Source organism: Agelaius phoeniceus, chromosome W (genome assembly GCF_051311805.1).
Source record: "Agelaius phoeniceus isolate bAgePho1 chromosome W, bAgePho1.hap1, whole genome shotgun sequence".
Classification (NCBI taxonomy): Eukaryota; Metazoa; Chordata; class Aves; order Passeriformes; family Icteridae; genus Agelaius; species Agelaius phoeniceus.
In genome coordinates, this window is record NC_135301.1 from 11,059,316 (window position 1) to 11,079,877 (window position 20,562).

Below are 20,562 nucleotides of genomic sequence, written 5' to 3' on the forward strand. Positions count from 1 at the left end.
TCGCTTCAGGGCGCGGGTATGCTTGTGTATCCACAGATACTGGGGTACACTGGGTACCTTCGAAACGTGTTCGCCCTGACCTGCGACCGCAGAGGCAGAATCCAGCCGATGAGCAAGACGGAGACCGTGACCAACCTGAAAGGGATCAAGCGGGCAGATCATTGAGTGATGACTCAGATGCAGATGACGGGAGTGATCGCTCTGATGATTCGTCCGCAAGTGGACACTGAGCATTGTTCATGTTTTTCCTTTTTACATTGTTCATTTTCTTTTCTTTTTCTTTTTAAATGGAAAAAGGGTGAGATGTCACCCTGAGTTTTTAAGATTTTCTAAGCCTTCTGATGTTGACATTCTTGTAGTGAATTTTCTCACACACTTTCTGTAAATAACTCATTGTTTTTCATTCCTTTATGGAGGAGGAGAGAGTTGATGGACTGTTGGTTTAACCAGTGGCATTGGAGAGGTGCCACTGTCACCCTCCAATCCACTGTCACTTTTGGAAAACTATAAATGTTGGAGTCAGAAAATAAACGGCCTTTTTTTTCTCTTTCACCTTGAGAACGGTGTGAGCGTGTGTTCTTTTGTGTCCTATAGCGACACTTGTAGAATAATTTGTCCACCTCTTCTTCCTGGCTGAGTGGTCTATAACAGATTCCCAGCAGGATGTCACCCTTGTTGGCCTTCCCCTGAATTCTTACCCATAGGAATTCAACTTCATTGTCCCTAATTTCAATACCAATGGAATCAAAAGCGTCACTAATATAAAGGGCCACCCTTCTACTTCCTTACCCTTTCCTGTCTCTTCTGAAGAGCTTGCAGCTATCCACTGCAGCGCTCCAGTTATGCAAGTCGTCCCACCATGTTTCTGTGATGGCAACTACATCATAGCTTTGCTGCTGCACCATGGCTTCCAGCTCTTCTTGTTTGTTACCCAAAGACATTGTAACCTAAAGACTGGTTTCATGAACTCTTCCGCCTAGATCCTGGTTTGCATCACATATTTCTTGCAATTTTTGAGACTCAAGGGGTAGGGAATATTCTGATGTACACAAACTGGTAACCTCATTGGTGGGATGACTTGTTTGGATTGTCCCCAATAGCAACGGGCATTCTGAATTTAATGGTACACCCTGTTGTTGCAATATTATTATTATTAGCTAAATTCTAACTGATTTCTATAATAACTTTGTATGTTAATGTTTAACATATAACTCAGCTAACACTCTTTCAAAATACATTAATCAGGAAAAATAGTAAAACTGAGGAGATTGACCTATCTCAACACATTTTACAACAATGTACTTATATGCATTGGATGCTTTTATAGCTTGGAGGCAAGAGGTACCTGTACTACCACTTCATGAGGTAAAGATGATTGACTGAAGTCAAGGGGTAGAGTGTAGCAGAACACCCTGCCAGGGATGCTCTGTCTTGGAATGTGGCCAAGTAGAGAGTGTCACATGCTGGTTTTGGTGTTGAATTATGCTAAAAAACCAGTCCAGCTCAGCAACCAAATCAACATCCAGATAGTGAGGCAAGGATTTGGCAGATAAGCTGCTGTTGCAGTGTGTCGCCATTTCCTGTCTCACCTATCCCATCCCCCTCAGGTATGCCAACCTTTCCCCCTCCCCCTTTGCCCTCTTGCCTGGGAGCTGTCCAATAATCTTCACCTTCCAGCAAGGCGTCGTGTGATTGACAGATGCCCCCCAGGCCTGGGCTCATTGGTTTGTCCTAGTGTCCACATCCCCTGAGCCTTCCCCTGCTCCCATCTGCTTGGCCCTCACCTGTCCCTCCCCTCCCCCTGTCCCCGGGGCTTAAAAGGACACGAGACCATGTGGCCGGGTCGTCTGTCTGTCTGAGAGCTGTTACCACAGAAGTCTACCATGCTACAATAAAACTCTAGATCTAAGCTCCACGGCAGAACCCGCTCCTTTTCTCTTCACTGTCGTCTGAACCTTTTCTACCAAAGGTAAACTGAGTTCCAATTTTGCCTGGACTTGTTCTGAGCGCCCAGCTGCAGAACCTAGCCAGCCAAAGGCATCTCTGGGGTGAAAAACGCCACAGCTGCCGCCTTTGGTCCAGCAGCGAGGCCAGACGAAGCCAGGCAGGACACACCCCAAAACATTTGGGGCTCAATATTTAATATAGTGGCGCCCAAACGTGTGGCTGCACGGACCTGCAGCCTCAGAAGGAATTTCAGAACCTTGGAAAAGCGTTACAGCAGCTTTGCTTCCACTGGAAAGAGCTGTGGTTGCACAGCTCTCCGGAGAGACTTGGGACTGGTCCCACAAAAAGCCTCGAGGAACGCATTGCTCCTTTGGAAAAACAGCTCCTTTCTGGTGAGAGAATTTTCCAGGGGAGAATAGGGGAGCCCCTTCCTGCCCAAGGGGTCCTATTCAGTGAAGAGATCAGCCTGCCTGACCTTGCCAGCAATCGCTTCGATTTCGGTGAGTATTTCTGCTCCTTCGGGGGGTAGTAGCTCAAAAATCCGTCTTTGCCGTAAGACAAGTTCCTTTTTGCTCTTTGCATTTTAGGCTGCGCAGCCCTGCGGTGATAAGGTTCTTCCCTGTGTAAAGCTTTAACTCTGCGGCGTGTTCTCGCCGCTTTTGGAATTGGCGCCAGCTCGGAGGAGCGGGGACGGCTCTGCCTGCCCCTCCCCCCAGCTTGGCAGCGCGTTGTGCCCGGCTCTCGGTGCGGGGGGGCTGTATTCTCGCACGGGGGAAGCTTTGTCTCTGTCTCCACACGGCGCGGGGGCGGCCCCGGTTTCGGCTCGGCGCGTTGCGGTGGGGGGGGAGGGCTCTCTCTCTCTCTCGGCGTGGCGTGGCTGCATTCCTGCAGGCGGGGGAGGCTTTGTCTGTCTCTCCACACGGCCAGGGCAGGTCCCGACTCCCTGCTGCTCCTGCCGCGGCAATTTTAAAAGCAGTGTATACAGCTGCATTGTGAAAGCTTTCGTCTGTTATCGCCTTTTAACTGTGGGGTTTTTTTTAAATCGATAGCTGATTTTGGCTTTGCATTCGGTTGGCGGGAATTTGTTCTGTGCCATTTACATCTAACATGGGCTCGAAATTAAGCACAGCACAAAAAGGAGTGTATTATATTATTGGAATTTTAGTTAACGCAAACGTAAAGTTCTCTAAAGGAAAATTGAAACAGTTTATAAGGTCGCTTTTTCTGCACTTCCCACAAACTTCTCCTGAGGAAGTCCACAATCTTCAATTTTGGGATAAAGTAGGACATGAATTGATAACCTTGGGACAGCCTGGGAATACGTCCTCAGCTAAATTTGTGTTCTGGAGCTTACAAATTCAGACTGCTTTGCTCAAACAAAGGGAATTGGAGAAAAAGCCAAATGTTAAGCCATGTACCTCTGCTCTCCCTGTGTTCCCCCCTTCCAGCCCTGAACCTCTTACCCCAAAACTTGGTATTTTAAAGAGAGCAATTCCTGCCCATGCGCTGGGAAGTCGACTCCCAGTGCAGGTTAAAATGCCTGAGTCCCCTTGTCCACAAGGCCCTGGCCAGGTCTCATGGAAATCTTCCCAAAACCCTGTTTCCCCCGCTCTAAATCCCAGAGCACGTGTTAGCTTTTCAGAGAGCAGTGATCCCCAAAATGGCCCCCAGTCCCTAGGGGGTACCCAAGATGGAGGATGCCACGTGGCACCCTCCCAGACCTGGTCATCTTCTTCCCAAGATTCCCTTAAGTGTCCCAAAATTCCTTCCCCATCCCCCTCTCCTCCTGTTCCTCGTGACACCTTCCCTCCCCCTCCCTCATGCACTGCACCCTCAGCTCCGCCCCTCTACTCCTCCCAGGGAGCGTCGGCCGATGTGACGATGTGACGTCACCACGTGTCCCCGCCCCCTGCCTTCCCCCTGTCCCTGCCCCCTGTTCCCATTGCATCCCTGCCCACGCCCCGGGTTCCCTCGGTGGGGGCACGCCCACTGCATGTCCCCAAACCTGCTTCTGTGTTCCCAATGCTTCCAATGCAAGGGATACAGGGCAGGAAGCTGCAGACCCAATACAGGGTCCCACTTTGTCATTTGCCCCTGTTTCCTATCAGCCTGCAGCTCAAGGAGCAGCTCAAACTGCTAATTGGAGCTCTTTTGGACGACAATTGATTAAAGAGATCTGTAAATCTCACAAGGAGTATGGCCCACACAGTCCATATTTCCGTGGCCTTTTAAATGCTGACTTGAGTAGAAATGTAGTGGTCCCGCATGATTTAAAACAGCTTTTCTCATGCCTCATGACATCTACAGAATTCAAATTATGGGAATTAGCATGGAAACAACTGCTAAAAGAGGCTCTCCCAGGCTTGCATGCTGATCCAAACACAGGGAGAGATGCTAATGGCATGCCGATTACCATTGAGCGTCTCTCTGGTGAAGGGCAGTGGTCTGCAGCCTCAATGCAAGCTCATGTAATACCTGTAGAAGCACTGGAGAAGGTAAATGAAGCTGCTGAAAAAGCATTGTTTTCCCTCCAACCTGAGGGGCCTTTTGAGCCCTACAGTGAGATCAAGCAGCTACCATCCGAGCCTTTTCTGAAATTTGTAGAAAGGTTCACTAGAGCTGTTGAAATCCAAGTTAAAAAAGAGAATGCAAGGGAAGAGGTTTTAGAGGAAATGGCATTTACAAATGCAAATGAACAGTGTCGAGCCGCAATTTTGAGCCTTCCTCTAGAACCTCTGCCTACACTAAAAGATATGCTTCTAGTTTGTAACAGGAAAGTGCCTCTGATGAGTGTGGCAGAAGACACCAGACCAAAGCTGCTGCCAAGACCACCACAGCATGTCGCTGTTGCCAGCCCTGCACCCATTCCCTCAGCACAGCAGTACCCTGGGCAGCAGCGACGACCAGCAATGGTTGACCCCCCAAAGCCATGCCTGCTTTGCCACAACCTTGGACATTGGAGTAACCAGTGCCCCCTGAAAGGGCAATTTGATGAATTTAGAAATGGCACGGGAGGGAAATTACAAACACTCCCAGGGGCTCAACAACAACAAAAAAACTGAATGGGGAGCGCCGGCCTGCTAGGCGTGCAGACACAAAAAGAGCAGGCCAAGGGAATAAGGGAAGCAAAACAAACCAAGCGCGCGGTAATGTTACTGTTTCTGTAAGTGAAGCAGATGCTTCAAAGACCACGTCGGCTGGTCCACTGTTAAAAATGCAAAAAAATAACCCTTGTTATTATTTAAGTGAACCTCTGTTAACCACGTCTTCTGTCAATGAGCCTTTCAGGTTGCAGCTGACAGAATCACTCCATCTGAAAGACAGACTGGCATTTTGTTTCTGTCAACCCAGATCAGAAGGGTACTTGGCACCAAACTCATTGTAAGTACATTGTCATTGGGGACACCAAACACACACCACATGAGATTGAAATTGCTCCAGGAATGATAACATCAGATCCTGAGCAATTCGTTCTCGGGCTTCACTGTTTCCACCCACCCCTGCTTCTTCCCAAAGGTCAAATTGTTGCACAAGCTATCCCTGTGCCGCTTTTGCCTGAAGGCACCGAAAAACAAGGGCCCACAGTCGCCCGGGTCCAAGTTATTGGAAGAGACAAACCCAAATTATGGTGTAATGTCAGTGGGGGTGGGGAGTCAAAACGCATTGAGATGCTTGTAGACACGGGTGCAGACTGCACAGTGATCCCAGTACAAGACTGGCCAGCACATTGGCCGTTGCAAAACATTGCTGGTCACGTTCAAACTGTAGGAGGCCTGCAATTGGCAAAACAATCCAAAAGCATCATCCATATCAAGGGACCAAATGGACAGTTGGCGAATATCCGTCCATTTGTGTTAGATTATTCAGAACCTTTGTAAGGGAGAGGTTCGATGGCCCAGTGGGGTGTCACAATTGATATTCCAGACTCTCCACAGGATTTTTGTACAGCGGTCATTGAACAACAGCGCCCCACCCAAAAACTAAAGTGGAAAACAGACAAACCAGTTGAAGTGAAACAGTGGCCACTCAGTAAACAAAAAATAAAGGCGCTTGAGGAGCTAGTGGAAGAGCAACTGAAAAAGGGTCACATTGTGGAGACCACGTCCCCGTGGAACTCTCCAGTGTTTGTCATTCACAAAGTTGACAAAAAGGGATGGCGGCTCCTCCACAACCTCTGACAAATTAATAATGTCATTGAAGATATGGGCTCTCCCCAACCTGGTATGCCATCCCCAACAATGCTTCCCCCGGATTGGAAATTAGCTGTTATTGATATAAAAGATTGTTTTTTCCATATTCCCCTACACCCTGACGATGCACCACGTTTCGCATTCTCGGTTCCCACCATCAACATGGAAGCCCCTATGAAAAGGTACCATTGGACAGTTCTCCCTCAGGGCCTTAAGGTCTCGCCAGCGATCTGCCAGTGGTATGTCTCTTCCCTGCTTTCCCCAGTGTGTGCAGCCGCAGAAAAGGCCATCATCTATCATTATATGGATGATATCCTTGTGTGTGCCCCCAATGATGATTTACTCACACATGCGCTTGACCTAACCATCGATGCATTGACTGTTGCAGGGTTCGAGCTCCAAGAAAAGAAAATTCAAAAGATGCCACCTTGGAAATATTTGGGCCTAGAAATTGGAAATAGGACCATTGTTCCTAAAAAACTAGAAATCAATCCAAAGATCAAGACCCTTGCGGACGTCCACAAGTTGTGTGGGTCTTTGAATTGGGTAAGGCCATGGCTCGGTCTGACTAACGAAGACCTTGCCCCTCTTTTCAATTTATTGAAAGGGGGAGAGGACCCAGGTGCTCCTAGGTCTATTACCCCAGAGGCACGGAAAGCTCTAGAAAAGGTTCAGATTGCAATGTCCACAAGACAGGCCCACCGATGTCCGCCTGACCTGCCATTCAAATTTATCATCTTAGGTAAGTTGCCACACCTCCATGGAATCATTTTCCAGTGGGAGGAAAAACAAACACCTAAGGCAAAGGAGACACCTAAAAAGGGCCAGGCCAAGAGGGACCCTCTCTTGATCATAGAATGGGTTTTCCTCAGTCACAAAAGGTCCAAGAGAATGACAAAGCCTCAGGAGCTGGTAGCAGAACTGATCCGGAAAGCAAGGACCTGGATCAGGGAGTTAGCAGGATGTGACTTTGAGTGCATTCACATTCCAATTGAGTTAAAATCGGGTCAAAATTCCATGCAGATATTGGAACAATTGCTTTGAGAAAATGAAGTGTTGCAGTTTGCTCTGGATTCCTACTCAGGACAAATTTCTGTCCACCGGCCTGCCCACAAAATGTTTGAACAAGATGTTCAATTTACTCTGAAATTGAGAAGTGCTCAGAGTAAGAGACCTTTAAAAAAGGCTCTGACTGTCTTTACAGATGCGTTCGGGAGGTCCCACAAGTCTGTTATGACTTGGAAGGATCCTCAAACCCAGCAGTGGGAGACGGACATTGCTGAGGTGGAAGGTTCACCTCAGGTTGCTGAATTGGCTGCTGTTGTTAGGGCTTTTGAAAGGTTCTCAGAACCATTCAATCTGATTACGAATTCTGCATATGTGGCAGGAGCAGTATCCAGGGCAGATCAATCAATACTGCAAGAAGTGTCTAACATCGCACTTTTCGAATTGCTCTCAAAACTTGTAAGGTTAGTCACCCACCGAGAGCAACCATTTTATGTGATGCACATCAGGTCACACACCGACTTGCCAGGGTTTATCGCTGAAGGCAACAGAAGGGCAGATGCTCTTGCTGCACCTGCAGTGATGGCCACTCTCCCAAATGTTTCTGAACAGGCAAAAATCAGCCACCAGCTTTTCCACCAAAATGCACCCAGCCTAGTTAGTCAGTTTCACATCACTCGAGAACAGGCCAGAATGATTGTGGACACATGCCCAAATTGCCAACAACATGCACTCCCTACAATGAGTACGGGAGCAAACCCTAGGGGGTTGAACAGTTGTGAACTGTGGTAAACAGATGTTACACACATACAGTCATTTGGATGGCAGAAATACGTTCACGTTAGTGTAGATACCTTTTCTGGAGTGGTCTATGCTTCTGCCCACACAGGAGAATCATCTATCGATGCCATTAACCACCTCTTACAGGCTTTTTCTTTCATGGGCATCCCCAAGGAGTTGAAAACTGATAATGGGCCTGCCTACAAATCCAAGGAATTCCAGAGCTTCCTGCAGAAATGGGGAGTAGAGCACAAAACTGGCATCCCCTACTCCCCTACAGGTCAAGCCATTGTAGAAAGGACTCACCGTGATATTAAAAGAGTCCTGGACCAGCAGCAAGAAGTTCTGAAGGTGGAACCCCCCCATATCCGGTTGTCCAGGGTGCTGTTCACAATCAATTTTCTGAATTGTTCCTTTGGCAGCCTGAACCTGCCCATCCTGCGCCACTTTGGGTGGAGCAGTCATACGATGTTGAGAGAAAAGCCTCCGGTTTTAGTAAAGGACCCTGAGACTTGGAAAACGGTGGGACCTTACAAATTAGTTACTTGGGGACGTGGATACGCCTGTGTGTCCACCCCCTATGGGTTAAAGTCGGTTCCTTCCAAAGGGGTAAGGCCCTATGTTCCCAAGGTCTCAGAGAAATCAACAGAAACGCCCCAGGTTGCTAATGCTGCCTGGAGAAGGAAACGCCGCACGCGTTCTCTGGAGGAAATTCCATTTAAGCCTCCTTTCTGGAATAGCTTGTAATATGTTTGTCTTAAGTTTCCTTGTACCAGTTTAGATCCCACGGTTCGTGTGTAGCCTCAAGATGCCATGAGACCAAGCCTGCTCCTTTCCTACTCCTGATCATCCCACCAGCGATCTAGATAGTCCCTCAGCCCAAAGCACGTATGGACTACCTTGACAAAGGTCTTCGGACATCAAGAGAGAAACTGACGACTGGCTGAGTGGACTGTTCAAAGACTGGGGACTCTCGGGCTGGTTGGGATCCATTCTGAAAACTGTAATTTTAGTACTGTTTATATTAGTTATTGTTGTCGTAGTTGTTAGCATTGCTTTTGGACTAGTCGACCGCATGGTTCTCAAGTTGATTTCAAGCTCATCTCCCCCCCCTGAAGTTTACCATTTAGAAGCCCTTAGTGCTCCAATGGATGACATGGAACCCTCAGTGGAAAGCACTGAACCTCCTGTAGAGGAGGAACCGATTTATCAACAATGGTTTGGCAAGCATTCTGCACCACAAACCCAGTCCTCTTCTTTTTAAACAAAACTAGGGGGAGATGTTGCAGTGTGTCACCATTTCCTGTCTCACCTATCCCATCCCCCTCAGGTATGCCAACCTTTCCCCCTCCCCCTTTGCCCTCTTGCCTGGGAGCTGTCCATTAATCTTCACCTTCCAGCAAGGCGTCGTGTGATTGGCAGATGCCCCCCAGGCCTGGGCTCATTGGTTTGTCCTAGCGTCCACATCCCCTGAGCCTTCCCCTGCTCCCATCTGCTTGGCCCTCACCTGTCCCTCCCCTCCCCCTGTCCCCGGGGCTTAAAAGGACACGAGACCATGTGGCCGGGTCGTCTGTCTGTCTGAGAGCTGTTACCACATTCAGAAGTCTACCATGCTACAATAAAACTTTGGATCTAAGCTCCACGGCAGAACCCGCTCCTTTTCTCTTCACTGTCGTCTGAACCTTTTCTACCAAAGGTAAACTGAGTTCCTATTTTGCCTGGACTTGTTCTGAGCGCCCAGCCAGCCAAAGGCATCTCTGGGGTGAAAAACGCCACAGCTGCCGCCTTTGGTCCAGCAGCGAGGCCAGACGAAGCCAGGCAGGACACACCCCAAAACATTCGGGGCTCAATATTTAATAAGCTGCTAAGCTGACCTGGTGACATATGACTGGCAGTCATAGCACTTCACACTAGAAAAGTCCAGTCCACTTTCATATGGTCAGGTTCTAACATTCCTCCTTGGAGTGTGTGTATGAAGTTTCCTCCCTTGGGAAGGGGACACTCCCCAAGGATACTCCTTGAGGTAAAGAGACCTGCCCACAAGTGTTGGTATGGGTGAGTTAAATCAATCTCTACTTAATAATTGTTTCTTTTTGCTAGCTTTAATATAATTGCTTTGATATAGTGCACTATGCTATACACTACTAGCATTTTAGCTTTTATACTGTGTAGCATATAATTCTGTTTAAGATCTTTTGTCTAATCATTTGTCATAATAAATAATTCATTTTATATAAATATATCTGATTTGTCATCTTTAATCCTGAGGGAAAAAGTTACTTAAACCATTGACAAAGTCTGAGGCTAAAACTGGATTCAGCTGTACCCTGACTCCTCTCTAAGAAATTTAGAAATCAAGGAGGTCCTCTCTGCACCTTGTGGCTCAACAGCAGGGCTTCTCCAGTAAATGTCATCTCCACCCACGACAACCTCCTAAAGTTAGAGCAGAGAGCACACAAGCATCAGTTGTTGGCATGACAACTCTCCCAAATTCAAGAATTGCTACATACCAAAATAACGAATCATATACAGATGTGTTAGTTTTGCATGGCCTGGTTTTTGGTAGTGGGAGAGCCAGAGAGGGGGCTTCTGTAAGAAGCTGCTGGAAGCTTCCCACCATGTCCAGCAGAGCCAGTCCCTGATGGCTCTGAAGATGGACATGCTGCTGGCCAAAGCTGGGCCAGAGAGATTGGTAATGTCTCTCTGATAACATATTTAGGAAGAAAATCAAAACAAAGTGGGGCAGTTTTAATTCCAGCTAGAGAAGAGGAGGAGGTGAGAACACGTGAGGGAAACAACATGGCTACACCAAGGTCAGTGGAGAAGGAGGGGGAGGAGGTGCTCCAGGTGCCAGAGCCAAGATTCCTCTGCAGGCCATGATGATGACCATGGTGAAGCAGGCTGTCCCCTTGCAGCCCATGGGCATCCACAGGGGATGCAGAGATTACCCGCAGCCCATCGAGGAGGTACACTGGAGCAGGTGGATGCCTGGAGGAAGCTGTAATCTAGTGGGAGACCCAGTGGAGAGAGGGGCCCCTGCTTCCAGTCTGGAGCAGCCTGTCCTTGGAGGACTGCACCTTGTGGAAGAGTGACCCACACCACAGCAATTTCAGGAGGACTGCTGCTCGTGAGATTGGAACCATGTTGGACAAGTTCACAAAGAACTGTCTCCTGTGGGAAGGGACCCCATGGTCTCACAGGGGAATGACTCCTCTCCCTGAGCAGCAAAAGATCTTGGGTGACAAACTGACCAAAACCCCCTATGCCCTGTCTCCCTGCACTGGTGGGAAGGAGGGTGGGGTTTGGGGAAGAAAAGGTGTTTTTAAGGGCTTAGTTTACTTCTCATTGTCCTCCTCTGATTCTGTTAGTAATAAACTTACTTTGTACTTCTAAGTTGAGCCTGTTTTGCCCTTGGAGTGTTTTCTCCCAGTCCTTAACTCATGAAGCCTTCATTAAATTTTTTCTCTCCTCTGTCCAGCTGTAGCAGGGGAGGGTGAGTGAGCAACTTTTGTGGGTGCCTGGCATTTGGCCAATGTCAGTCCATGATGGAATACCTTTCCTAAACTGAAAGCAAACATTGAAACTGATTTCTTGAGAGCAAGGAAAGTCTTGAATTTAAGGGGAAAATTAAATGTGAGAAGAATGAAAACTGACGTAAAACAAATGATGAAGAAATTTGTTAGGTCAACCCAATTTAAACTTTTCTATTAAAAAAGACTCCTTGTTTTAAAACTATGATAGGAAGAGATTTAAAATTCATTTTCTCTTTAAAATAACTTTAAAAATTCTAGTGCTGACCAAAAATTAAGGCATGTTATTAAGGGTGTTGTCCAAATGCCTTTTAAACATTGACAAGCTTGGGGCATCAACCACCACTATAGGAGGCCTGTCCCAGTGTTTGATCACCCTCTCAGTAAAAAAATGCTTCCTCAGGTCCAGTCTGAACTTCTCCTGATACTGCTGTGAACCATTCCCATGCATACTGTCACTGTATCCCAGGGAGAAGAGGTCAATACCTCCCTCTCCATTTCTTCTCAAAGGAAAGTGTAGAGAGGCAAGTCACCCCTCAGCCTCCTTTTCTCCAAACTAGACAAACCCAGAGCCCTCAGCTGCTCCTTATAGGACATTCCTTCCAGCCCTTTCACCAGCTTTGTTGCCCTTCTCTGGGAGCAATTCAAGGACCTTCACATCCTTCTTAAATTATGGGGCCCAGAACAGTACCAGAGGGAAAGCTGCACCAATGTTAAATACAGCAGGAACAATGTCCCATGTCTGTTTGAAACATTTGGGCAATATCCCTAAAAATACAACTGACATGTTTCATATCACCAGCTTCCACTATTTTTGTGCAGCCTTCCAAAATTGGCCCATATAAGGTAAACAAACAAAAAAATTTCAAACCCAAACCCAACAGAAATACTTTCAGTAGTAGGTATAGCATTTTAGAATGCAGTTAAGGAGTACAGAAGCAGCAGTCAATACTTCAGTTCTATTTATGCATATTTTCTTTTTCCACATTGACCCTTCCCAACATTACTTTTTTTTGAAGCCATTAAAAAACCACGTTTTTTTCATTCACAACTACTCATTGAGGCCTATTCCACTGCTTGAAAGCAAGCAAAGCCAAGCCCACACTGGGTGTCCTAAAAACGATTGCATCCATTTTTATCACCCCTTGGCTTTATTTTCACAATGAATTCCTAGTTTAAATGTAATAAACTAAGAAACACTTCCCTACGTGCACTTCTGCCATTCCTCATTGCTTGCAAAGAGTATCAAGTGCAAGCAAAAGGGAAAAAAAGTCTCAGCACTGCCAAACTAAAAAGGTCCTACTTCTGGTTTTGCCAGTCCTGAGGAACCACCAATGTACCTTAGACCTTTGGAAAAAAGGAGAGAAAGCCAAAACATTAAACTTATAAAAAAAGTTACTTAAAAAAAATAAAATCCTTAAGAATAATTAAAAAAAAGTTTAACCCCCCCCCCCAAAACAACCCAAACAAAAAAAAAAAAAAAAAACAAACACAAAAAACCCACTCGTATCTAAAGCTGAAGTCCACCTAGGCAGAAAGGTGCTTAATCCAGGAACAGCAAGAGCTTCCCTTCAGAAAGTAGAAGGCAAGTTTGCAGGCTGCCCGCGAAGTGAAACCCGCTACCCGCTGCAGACAAGGCCGTCGGAGAGCCCAGCACCGTCCGACCCCGAGCCGAAGCACCGAGAGGAGGGATGCCGCTATAACTCGGCACAGCTCAGCGAAATAAGGGCGAGCAGCTGCCGCAGTCAACGCAACTCCAGAAGACGGTCCGGCCCAGCACAGGGAGGGACAGAAGGACCGGCCGCGGGGAGCCGCCGTCCCGCCCTGCCCCAATTGTCGAGCCGGCAGGGAGAAGCGATAAAGTCTTTTGTCTGGCTTTCCCTTTCGGTGGGAGGCAGAAAACCGATGAGAACATAAACGCTAAAATGAGAACAAAGTGTCCAGTCGCCGCCTCCAGCGCGAGGCACCGCCGCACAGCAATACGCATAGCGATGTGTACAGTAATCCGCCCGGGCCGCACAAAGTGCAAGAGCAGCACTCTCGGCGAAAGTTCCCTGGGGAAGCTTTAAACCCCTTCCCGATAGAGCCACCACCACCCCAACGGGGCCTGCTTGCGGGTGGAGGTAGTAGCTCTCACCCACACACACAGACACACACGGCAAGGCAAAACCACCCCTCCCCGTAGGGGCGGGGAATACCAACCTCCAGTGCCCTTTAAACAGAAGTAGGAAGGAATTATCATGGGGCACCAGCTCGCAGAGGGGAAAGAACAGTGGAAGGCGGCGGTCCCTTCGTGTGGGAACAGCAGCGGAAGGGGGGAGGTAAGTATTGCTCCAGAAAAAGAAAGAGCAGCAATTGTCTCCTCACCTCGCCGTTGTCACGCAGGGGCTCATCCTAAAGTAATCCGTGAGCCCCTCCGCGCCCGAGCTGCAGCAGCTCCCCGCCGTCACATCCACTTCCCCCGCTCCCCCCAGTGGTGAGGCCTGAGCAAATCGCGCCTCCACCCTCTGGCTCGCCGCCGCCCTAGAAATGCCTTTGTTTGCAGCTTTCCCCGCACCACACACCCACTCCTGGGGGCCCGCACCCTCTTTTAATTCTTTATTTTGGATCGAGGCCCCTCCCGCCCTTTTCCCCCGTCGTCCCCCTTCTGCTGATTCATTTCAACCAGCGGTTGTGAAGGGGGGGAAGCGGAGGCATCGCCTTGCTATTGTGATTCGGGGTATGGTGATGACCCGGATTACCAAATGTGGGGAGCTGGAAGGAAGCAGAGCCAAACGGGATTACACGCTCTGTATTACATGGAGCGGGCACAACGCGTCGGGAAAGCTAAAGGGACAGGCAAAGGGCAGCGTGCCCAACCCTCCTGTCAGAGACCGGGCCGGCCGTTGGCAGCAGGCGTCGTAGATACGTCACAGAGCGGAGCAAAGGAGTTATTCCGTGTTCTGGAGCTGAGGAGGAGGAGGAGACTGGTAGAGGAAGCTGCCCGGCCCGAATTACAGCCTGAGACTGAAGGCCGCACAGCGGGGAGAGCGGGAGGTGGGGGAGAGTAGCACACGCCAAGGAGGTGGGGTGGCTCCGGCCGCTGGGCCGCGCAGCAAGAGGCGGCTCCCCCGATAATAGGTGGGTGACGCGTCAGGGGGAGACCCACGTCTGAGGAGACCCACGTCTGAGGAGACCAGCAGTGCCCTACCCAGGTGTCCGTAGCCCGGGTCCGCAACGCGGTCCCGGCCGGTAACTCACCGACTTGCAGGACATTATCGACATAGCCGCCATCTAGCAGAACGATGCCCCGGCGAAAGGGCAGGCGATTCTCGTCGACGGCGGCCGTATCCGCGCCCCCACCGGGCGCGGTACCGCCGGCGGCCCCCCCGGGGCCGGTGGTAAGGTCCTCAGCGCCGGTGTTGAAGGAGGAGTACATGCAGATTTCCCTCTCGCTGCGTGGGAAAGACCAGTAGACAATCCTGCGTTGCACTGGCTCCGGGATCCGTTCGAACCGCTCTTCTACCTGCTGGAAAGGCCACTTCTCCGCCACCTTGCGAGCCGCGATGTCCAGCAGGGACTCGGGGCTCTGGGTCTTGCCGAGCGGTAGCAGCCCCAGAGCGGCAGCAGCTACAGTAGCAGTTGCGGAGGAGGGTCCGGCGCAGAGCACCCCACTGCTGAGGCCAGTGCTGCCTGCCTGTTGGCCTGGCCTACTGGCCGAGCCATAGCCAGGTCTGCAACAGAGGCGCTTAGCGGGGAAAGGGAGTTGACCACGCTCCGCCATGATCACACCGCTTCTAAGCGGATAGCGGAAGTGGGTATACCGTATAAACGGAACCAAAAAGGCCGCGAACCACCCCTGGGTCACGCCCCGTCTTCCTTTACATGGCCGCAAGGGGCGGTACCGGCTGCTCGCCCACGGTGGGGGGCGGAGTCTTATGCAAATCGACGCCATAAACGTAAATAGAACGGCCCAAGGAAAGCTTGATCTCTGTGTAGGTGGGGGATAGTGCGTACGCTCCTGTCGTAGAGACGCTATGCTGACGTATTGGTGGCCTTCTTTTCCCTCGACGTCACGTGTGCAAGTGGGAGAGCACCTTTCATGCCTGGTGGGAAGGGGGAGCGTGGCTGGTGGAGGCACTCTCTGACACCATGTAAGGAATGGAATGCAGGGGTGGGGCCGTCGCGGTCTCAACCCGGTCACCTCCGCTGGGAAAACCGGCGGGGGTGGGTTAGAACTGTGCCCCGCAGCCGGAAAGTATAGTAACGACTGAGGCAGCCACTTTCGTCCACATAAAGGTGGGGGCTGGCCTGCCTCAAGCGCCTTTCCTGGGGGAAAGAGAGCGACGCCCGCCTTTCACCGGAGCTCCGCGGAAGTTGAGGGCTGTTGGGAGGCAGCAGAGGCGCCTCGGAGGGCAGGTAGAAGGTGCTTATGGGCGGCTTCATGTAGGGTTGAGTGGCCTGGCCTGGACTCCTGCCTCAGAGGTGGGCTGAAATGGGCGAAGCTGGGGTGTTGCTGTTGGGGTGCTGCTCTTCTGGGGTAAGATCTGGGGTGGCTGAACCCATGTGTTCCTGCAACAAGTCCTTGGGGCAGCTCAGTAAGATGCGACCTGCATTTCCCTTTTATTGGAGACTCTACGGTATCTACGGCCGTTGGGCCGCGGGGTGGACTCCCGTCCGTGGGGTGTCCGACGTGTGCTGGCTCGCTGGTCGCGCGCGCGCTGTGGACGTATTTGTATGTGGGCTGGTTGTAGCCTGGTGTGAGCTCCACACAGCCGACTCGCTTCACAGGTCCGGCTTGGAGCCGCTCTGGTAGCCCAAGGTGAGGGGCTCCGTGCCATGACCCACGGTGAGTAAATTGAACGCTACTAACGCGTGTTTGCCCTAGTGTTAAAAAGGTCTGTAAAAAGGCTGGTGTTGGCCATCTGTCCCGGTTAATTTTTTTGCAAGCGGTGCGGTGCATAATGCTCGCAGTTGCTGCAGACCATGAAGTGACAAGTATTCTTTTTGTTTTTCAGGATTCTTTAAAAAACATAGCAATATATGGGATCATACCGACTCCTTAAATCAAATGGCCTTCCTGAAAAAAAAAAAAGCTGATTACTCTCAGTAGCAGGCTGAGAATAAGACTCCTGCATAGCAACTTGCAGTTGAAAACACTTATTCATCTTGAATTTACAATGAACAGTACTTGATAGTATACGATGTAGAAGCCGTCATTTGAGTGCCTAGTTGCTTCATTCACGTAGACTAGTTTACCCAGGAAGACTACATTTTCTATGATGTAACGCAAGTGTTCATCTGGGAAATGCATAATTGGGAGATGGCTCCATCAGGGAAATCAGCAAAAGAATGTCAAGTGTGTTAGGTGTAAGATAAAAGTACAAATAACATTAAGTTGACTTGAAACTTGATATCTACTTTTTGTTTTCACCAAAACCTGAGACTGCACCAATAGTTTATTCTTTTAACAGGTGTTTAAAGAGCTTTGCAGAAACTGTTTTTCATTAAAACTGGATGGGAAATTCAGTGAACTGTATAAGATTTGCAGACTGGTTTTTAAAAAAGATCAAAAGAAAACCTGAATATTGTTTAAAATATGCAAGTATTTGCTTTTTTACATACTCCTAAGCTCATAGGCAGTATCATTGATTTGTCATTTAATAGGTAGTCTTTTTATATCTAGGCAAAGAACTTTTTCTGCTGTCAGTTGCTTATATTAAGAAAATGGCTAATGGTTTTTAATCAAGGAGTTTAAATTGCAGACTGCATACAGGGACTCAACTGTGTTCTGCGGAGTTCATTTTCTGTATATGCTATAAGGTGTTTTTTTATTTGGGATCATGAGATCTATCTTCTGAACAGGAAATGAGTATAAAGTGATGTTTGTGCTTCTGGGTATAGATGGTACAAAACAGTTACTCTTGAGGTACCAGTTTTGTAAGTTCACAGATACCTTGCTGAGATATTAACTTGCATTTTCATCATTTTAGGTATATACTTTAGAAGTGATCTACTGGATTTATAACTTAATTCCTACTAATTTTTGGAGGTATTTGGGAGCCTGAATGCTACAGACAAGAGATAAGGATGAAGCACTTTATTTTACTTTTAATATGGTATTGATTTCAGTATTTCTGAGAGCAGATGAATGGAATATATAGCAAGTAAAAAGGAAGAAATCAATGATTGCATGTGTACAAGAGCAGAGGAAATTTATATTTAATTTTCACCCCATAACTCTCTGTTAATAATTGTTCACATCCTAAAGTATTTTTTCTTCTATGTCATTCTAGCACTATTTCTGTTTTAAACAAGTGTCTAGTAAGTCAGTAAAAATGCTCTTCTAAATTGGGTAATGGCTTTTCTTTACCAGGTCTTAACCAGCTGCTAAAATAAAAATAATACACTAATGCCACTGGAAGAATTCTTCCTGTCATAATTAAGAAGCTTTATAGTGAAAATTGAGATCCACCTTTTTCATCCATCTACTACTCAGCAGGAATGTCTACTTCCTGTTAAGTATGAATATTAATAGCTACATAGGATGCTCTTGAAGCATTTTTCATTTCTGGGCTAGGGGGTACATGAAGAAGTAATGGCATCTTTGATCTTGAAATTCTGCCATAAGTACCAGGTATGCTTCTCCTTGGGCTCCCTCTGCATTGGTGTAGCTCCATAATTATTTGCAAATTATAATCTTTAGTCTCAAGTTCCTTTGTCCCACTAGTATTGCCCCTTGAGTTCTTTTAACTTTCTGAAAGCCAGTGGGAAGATGTGTTAATTCCAGGGAAGATAGTAGAATGTATTAAAGCCATACCTAAACTATATTTAAATTTATAGTTAGTTTTATCTTTCAATGGATATTCTTGTGTAAAGACCTTGCTGAGCTGAGCATTCTTCTTTTTCTGCCTCATGGTTTTGGGAGGTCTGTATTCCAGAGCTATGAAGAGAGGAAGGAACAGCTGCAAAACAGCAACCTTGACTTGGTTAGCTTCCTGCACATAATCAAGGCCTATTCTGTGAGCTGCTTGAAAAAATACTTGACCACCATTTGGTGAAATTGATTCTTAGTAGTGTTTCAAAACATTAAGCCACTTGCATGCATTTTTGCTCATTCTAGTAATACATGCAGGGCTTAATCATTCTATTGGTTATGGTAATTTAAAAGGAAGGTCATATACACCTGCACAGTTGTGTTTATATTAAACAAACCATGGTCTAGATGTAGAAAAATGGATTGCAGACAACCTAATGCTGGCCAACACTGTAGCAGCCTGAATTGCTGCTAGTAAAGTCCAGGGTAAAGAAGCAAAAAGGGCCTTTGCATAATATCCACAGATGTTTAATTTAGCTGTGCAGTGAGATGTTCAGGTCCAAGGCACACACACATTCAGGGTCCAGCTTTTTCCCTCCCCAGGGGAACCCCAGGGTCCACCTGGTTTTGGGGCAGTACCAAGATGAGGGCCAATTTGGGAATAGGGAGGGAGTGGCTCAGGGACACAGGAGCAAGGGAAGGAGCCAGTGGGGTCAAACAGCTTTGAGGGATGCTTCTTGTGTCCCCCTAACTTAGGGGATGCCCCCCAGGGCCTCCACAACACAAGTCACCCTGGTGGTAACAATTATCTGGAAATATGAAAACAAGAACAACAACCAACCATTAAGAGGAGACATGGTATTTAAGCTGAGTGCAGATTAATGTGCTGGAACAGTAGGGAGTTAGAGATCTAGAAGAAACAACTCAGGGAGGTTAGAGGGCTCTTGGAGCTTTAAGAAAAAACATAAGAACATTATTCATGGTGTTAGCACTAAAATAATCAAATACAAAATGACTGATTTGTCTGCTGAAACAGGTGATTTTAAAATACTAAAATGAATCCTTTTTGTGAGAAACAACTGCTCACTTTGAAAATTTAAAAAGGTTTATAAAACCTTGACAAAAATAAAACAAAATTACTATATAAGGAAAAATTTGCAGCACTGGGAATTGCTCTCATGGGTACCACATGGCCAGTTCATCTTCAAGATGGATGCTCAGTCTTTTTTATACCCCTGGGGTTGCATCAGGCAGCCCTGGCCCCTCCCAAAGTCTGTCAGTCAGCTCTTCTTTGCCATTTATCAGTGGAAACTGCTTTCTTGTAACTTGATTGGAGATCAGGTGTTGCCACACCGCACCTCCTAAGCAACAAGCTTTTCCATTCCCAATTGCCCCAGGTAAGGGGCACATGTGCACACCTTCTTTTTACCTGTCCTAGACAACCCAGCCTGTCTGATGGCAACAATAGGGGGGGATGGGGGGGGGAAGGAAACTATGGGGAAAATAGAGGGCATCTAAACTACAATAACATAACTATACCTCACTAAAGCTTTTCTTAATATTCACACAATAGTTATCCCTTAATTGCAAAAGCCAATCATCTCATTATCCATCTATAACACTTTTTAACCAGTTTCTTTATGGGGTTTTTAGATAACTAAGAAGAAAGCTATAGCTTTTATGGTTTCCAAATATATCTGTGATTTACCATTTGAAATTTTGAAAAACACTGCTGTAGATAATGGTAGTGAATATCACTGTACTTTGCAGTGTAGTGACTCTGGAAATTTAAACACAGGAAAAATGGATAATAGTGATGAGTGTTGATGAAGTTATTGTCTTAAGATTGGGCAATGAAGAAAATGTGCTTGGTCAATATCTTTGGGTTTACAATGTTTTCTTAAATAGTTTCATTTGTTATGTTCAAAAACTTTTTTTAATGTAAGGAGTTTAAAATAGAATGTTTGGCTTTTAGTAGCCTTTAAAACCAAATACTCTAGGATAAATATTGCCAGCTCTTGAGAGTCTCTCTGTTAAAGTGAAAATAAACCAGCAGCAGTGAATGAACCCTTTCAAAGTGCAGGTTTTTATTCTAATTAAATTTCATGATGATTCTGAAACTGGTGTCAGGCTAGAATCTAAAAGCATTTAGGAAAATGTACTAAAAATACCAAGTGTGCTTTAAGAGTATTCTACAATAATGAAAATATACAAACATTCTAATTCTTGACATTCATTTCTGTCCTCTACTTTTTTGTGGCTTGAGACTTGATGTATGAAGTCATTCTAAGATGGACTGAAGGAAAGGGCATTA

General features: G+C 47.2%; 1 protein-coding gene across 1 annotated transcript in view; it reads right to left on the reverse strand.

Annotated features, from left to right (window-relative positions):
* The window catches only part of LOC129133643 (zinc finger SWIM domain-containing protein 6-like), a 341,180-nt gene extending 325,965 nt beyond the window's left edge, over nt 1-15,215 (reverse strand). The window contains exon 1 of the mRNA XM_054653272.1: nt 14,693-15,215. Within this exon, the coding sequence (XP_054509247.1) occupies nt 14,693-15,215 (523 nt within the window). The remainder of the gene's footprint in view (nt 1-14,692) is intronic.
* Nucleotides 15,216-20,562: the final 5,347 nt, after the last annotated feature.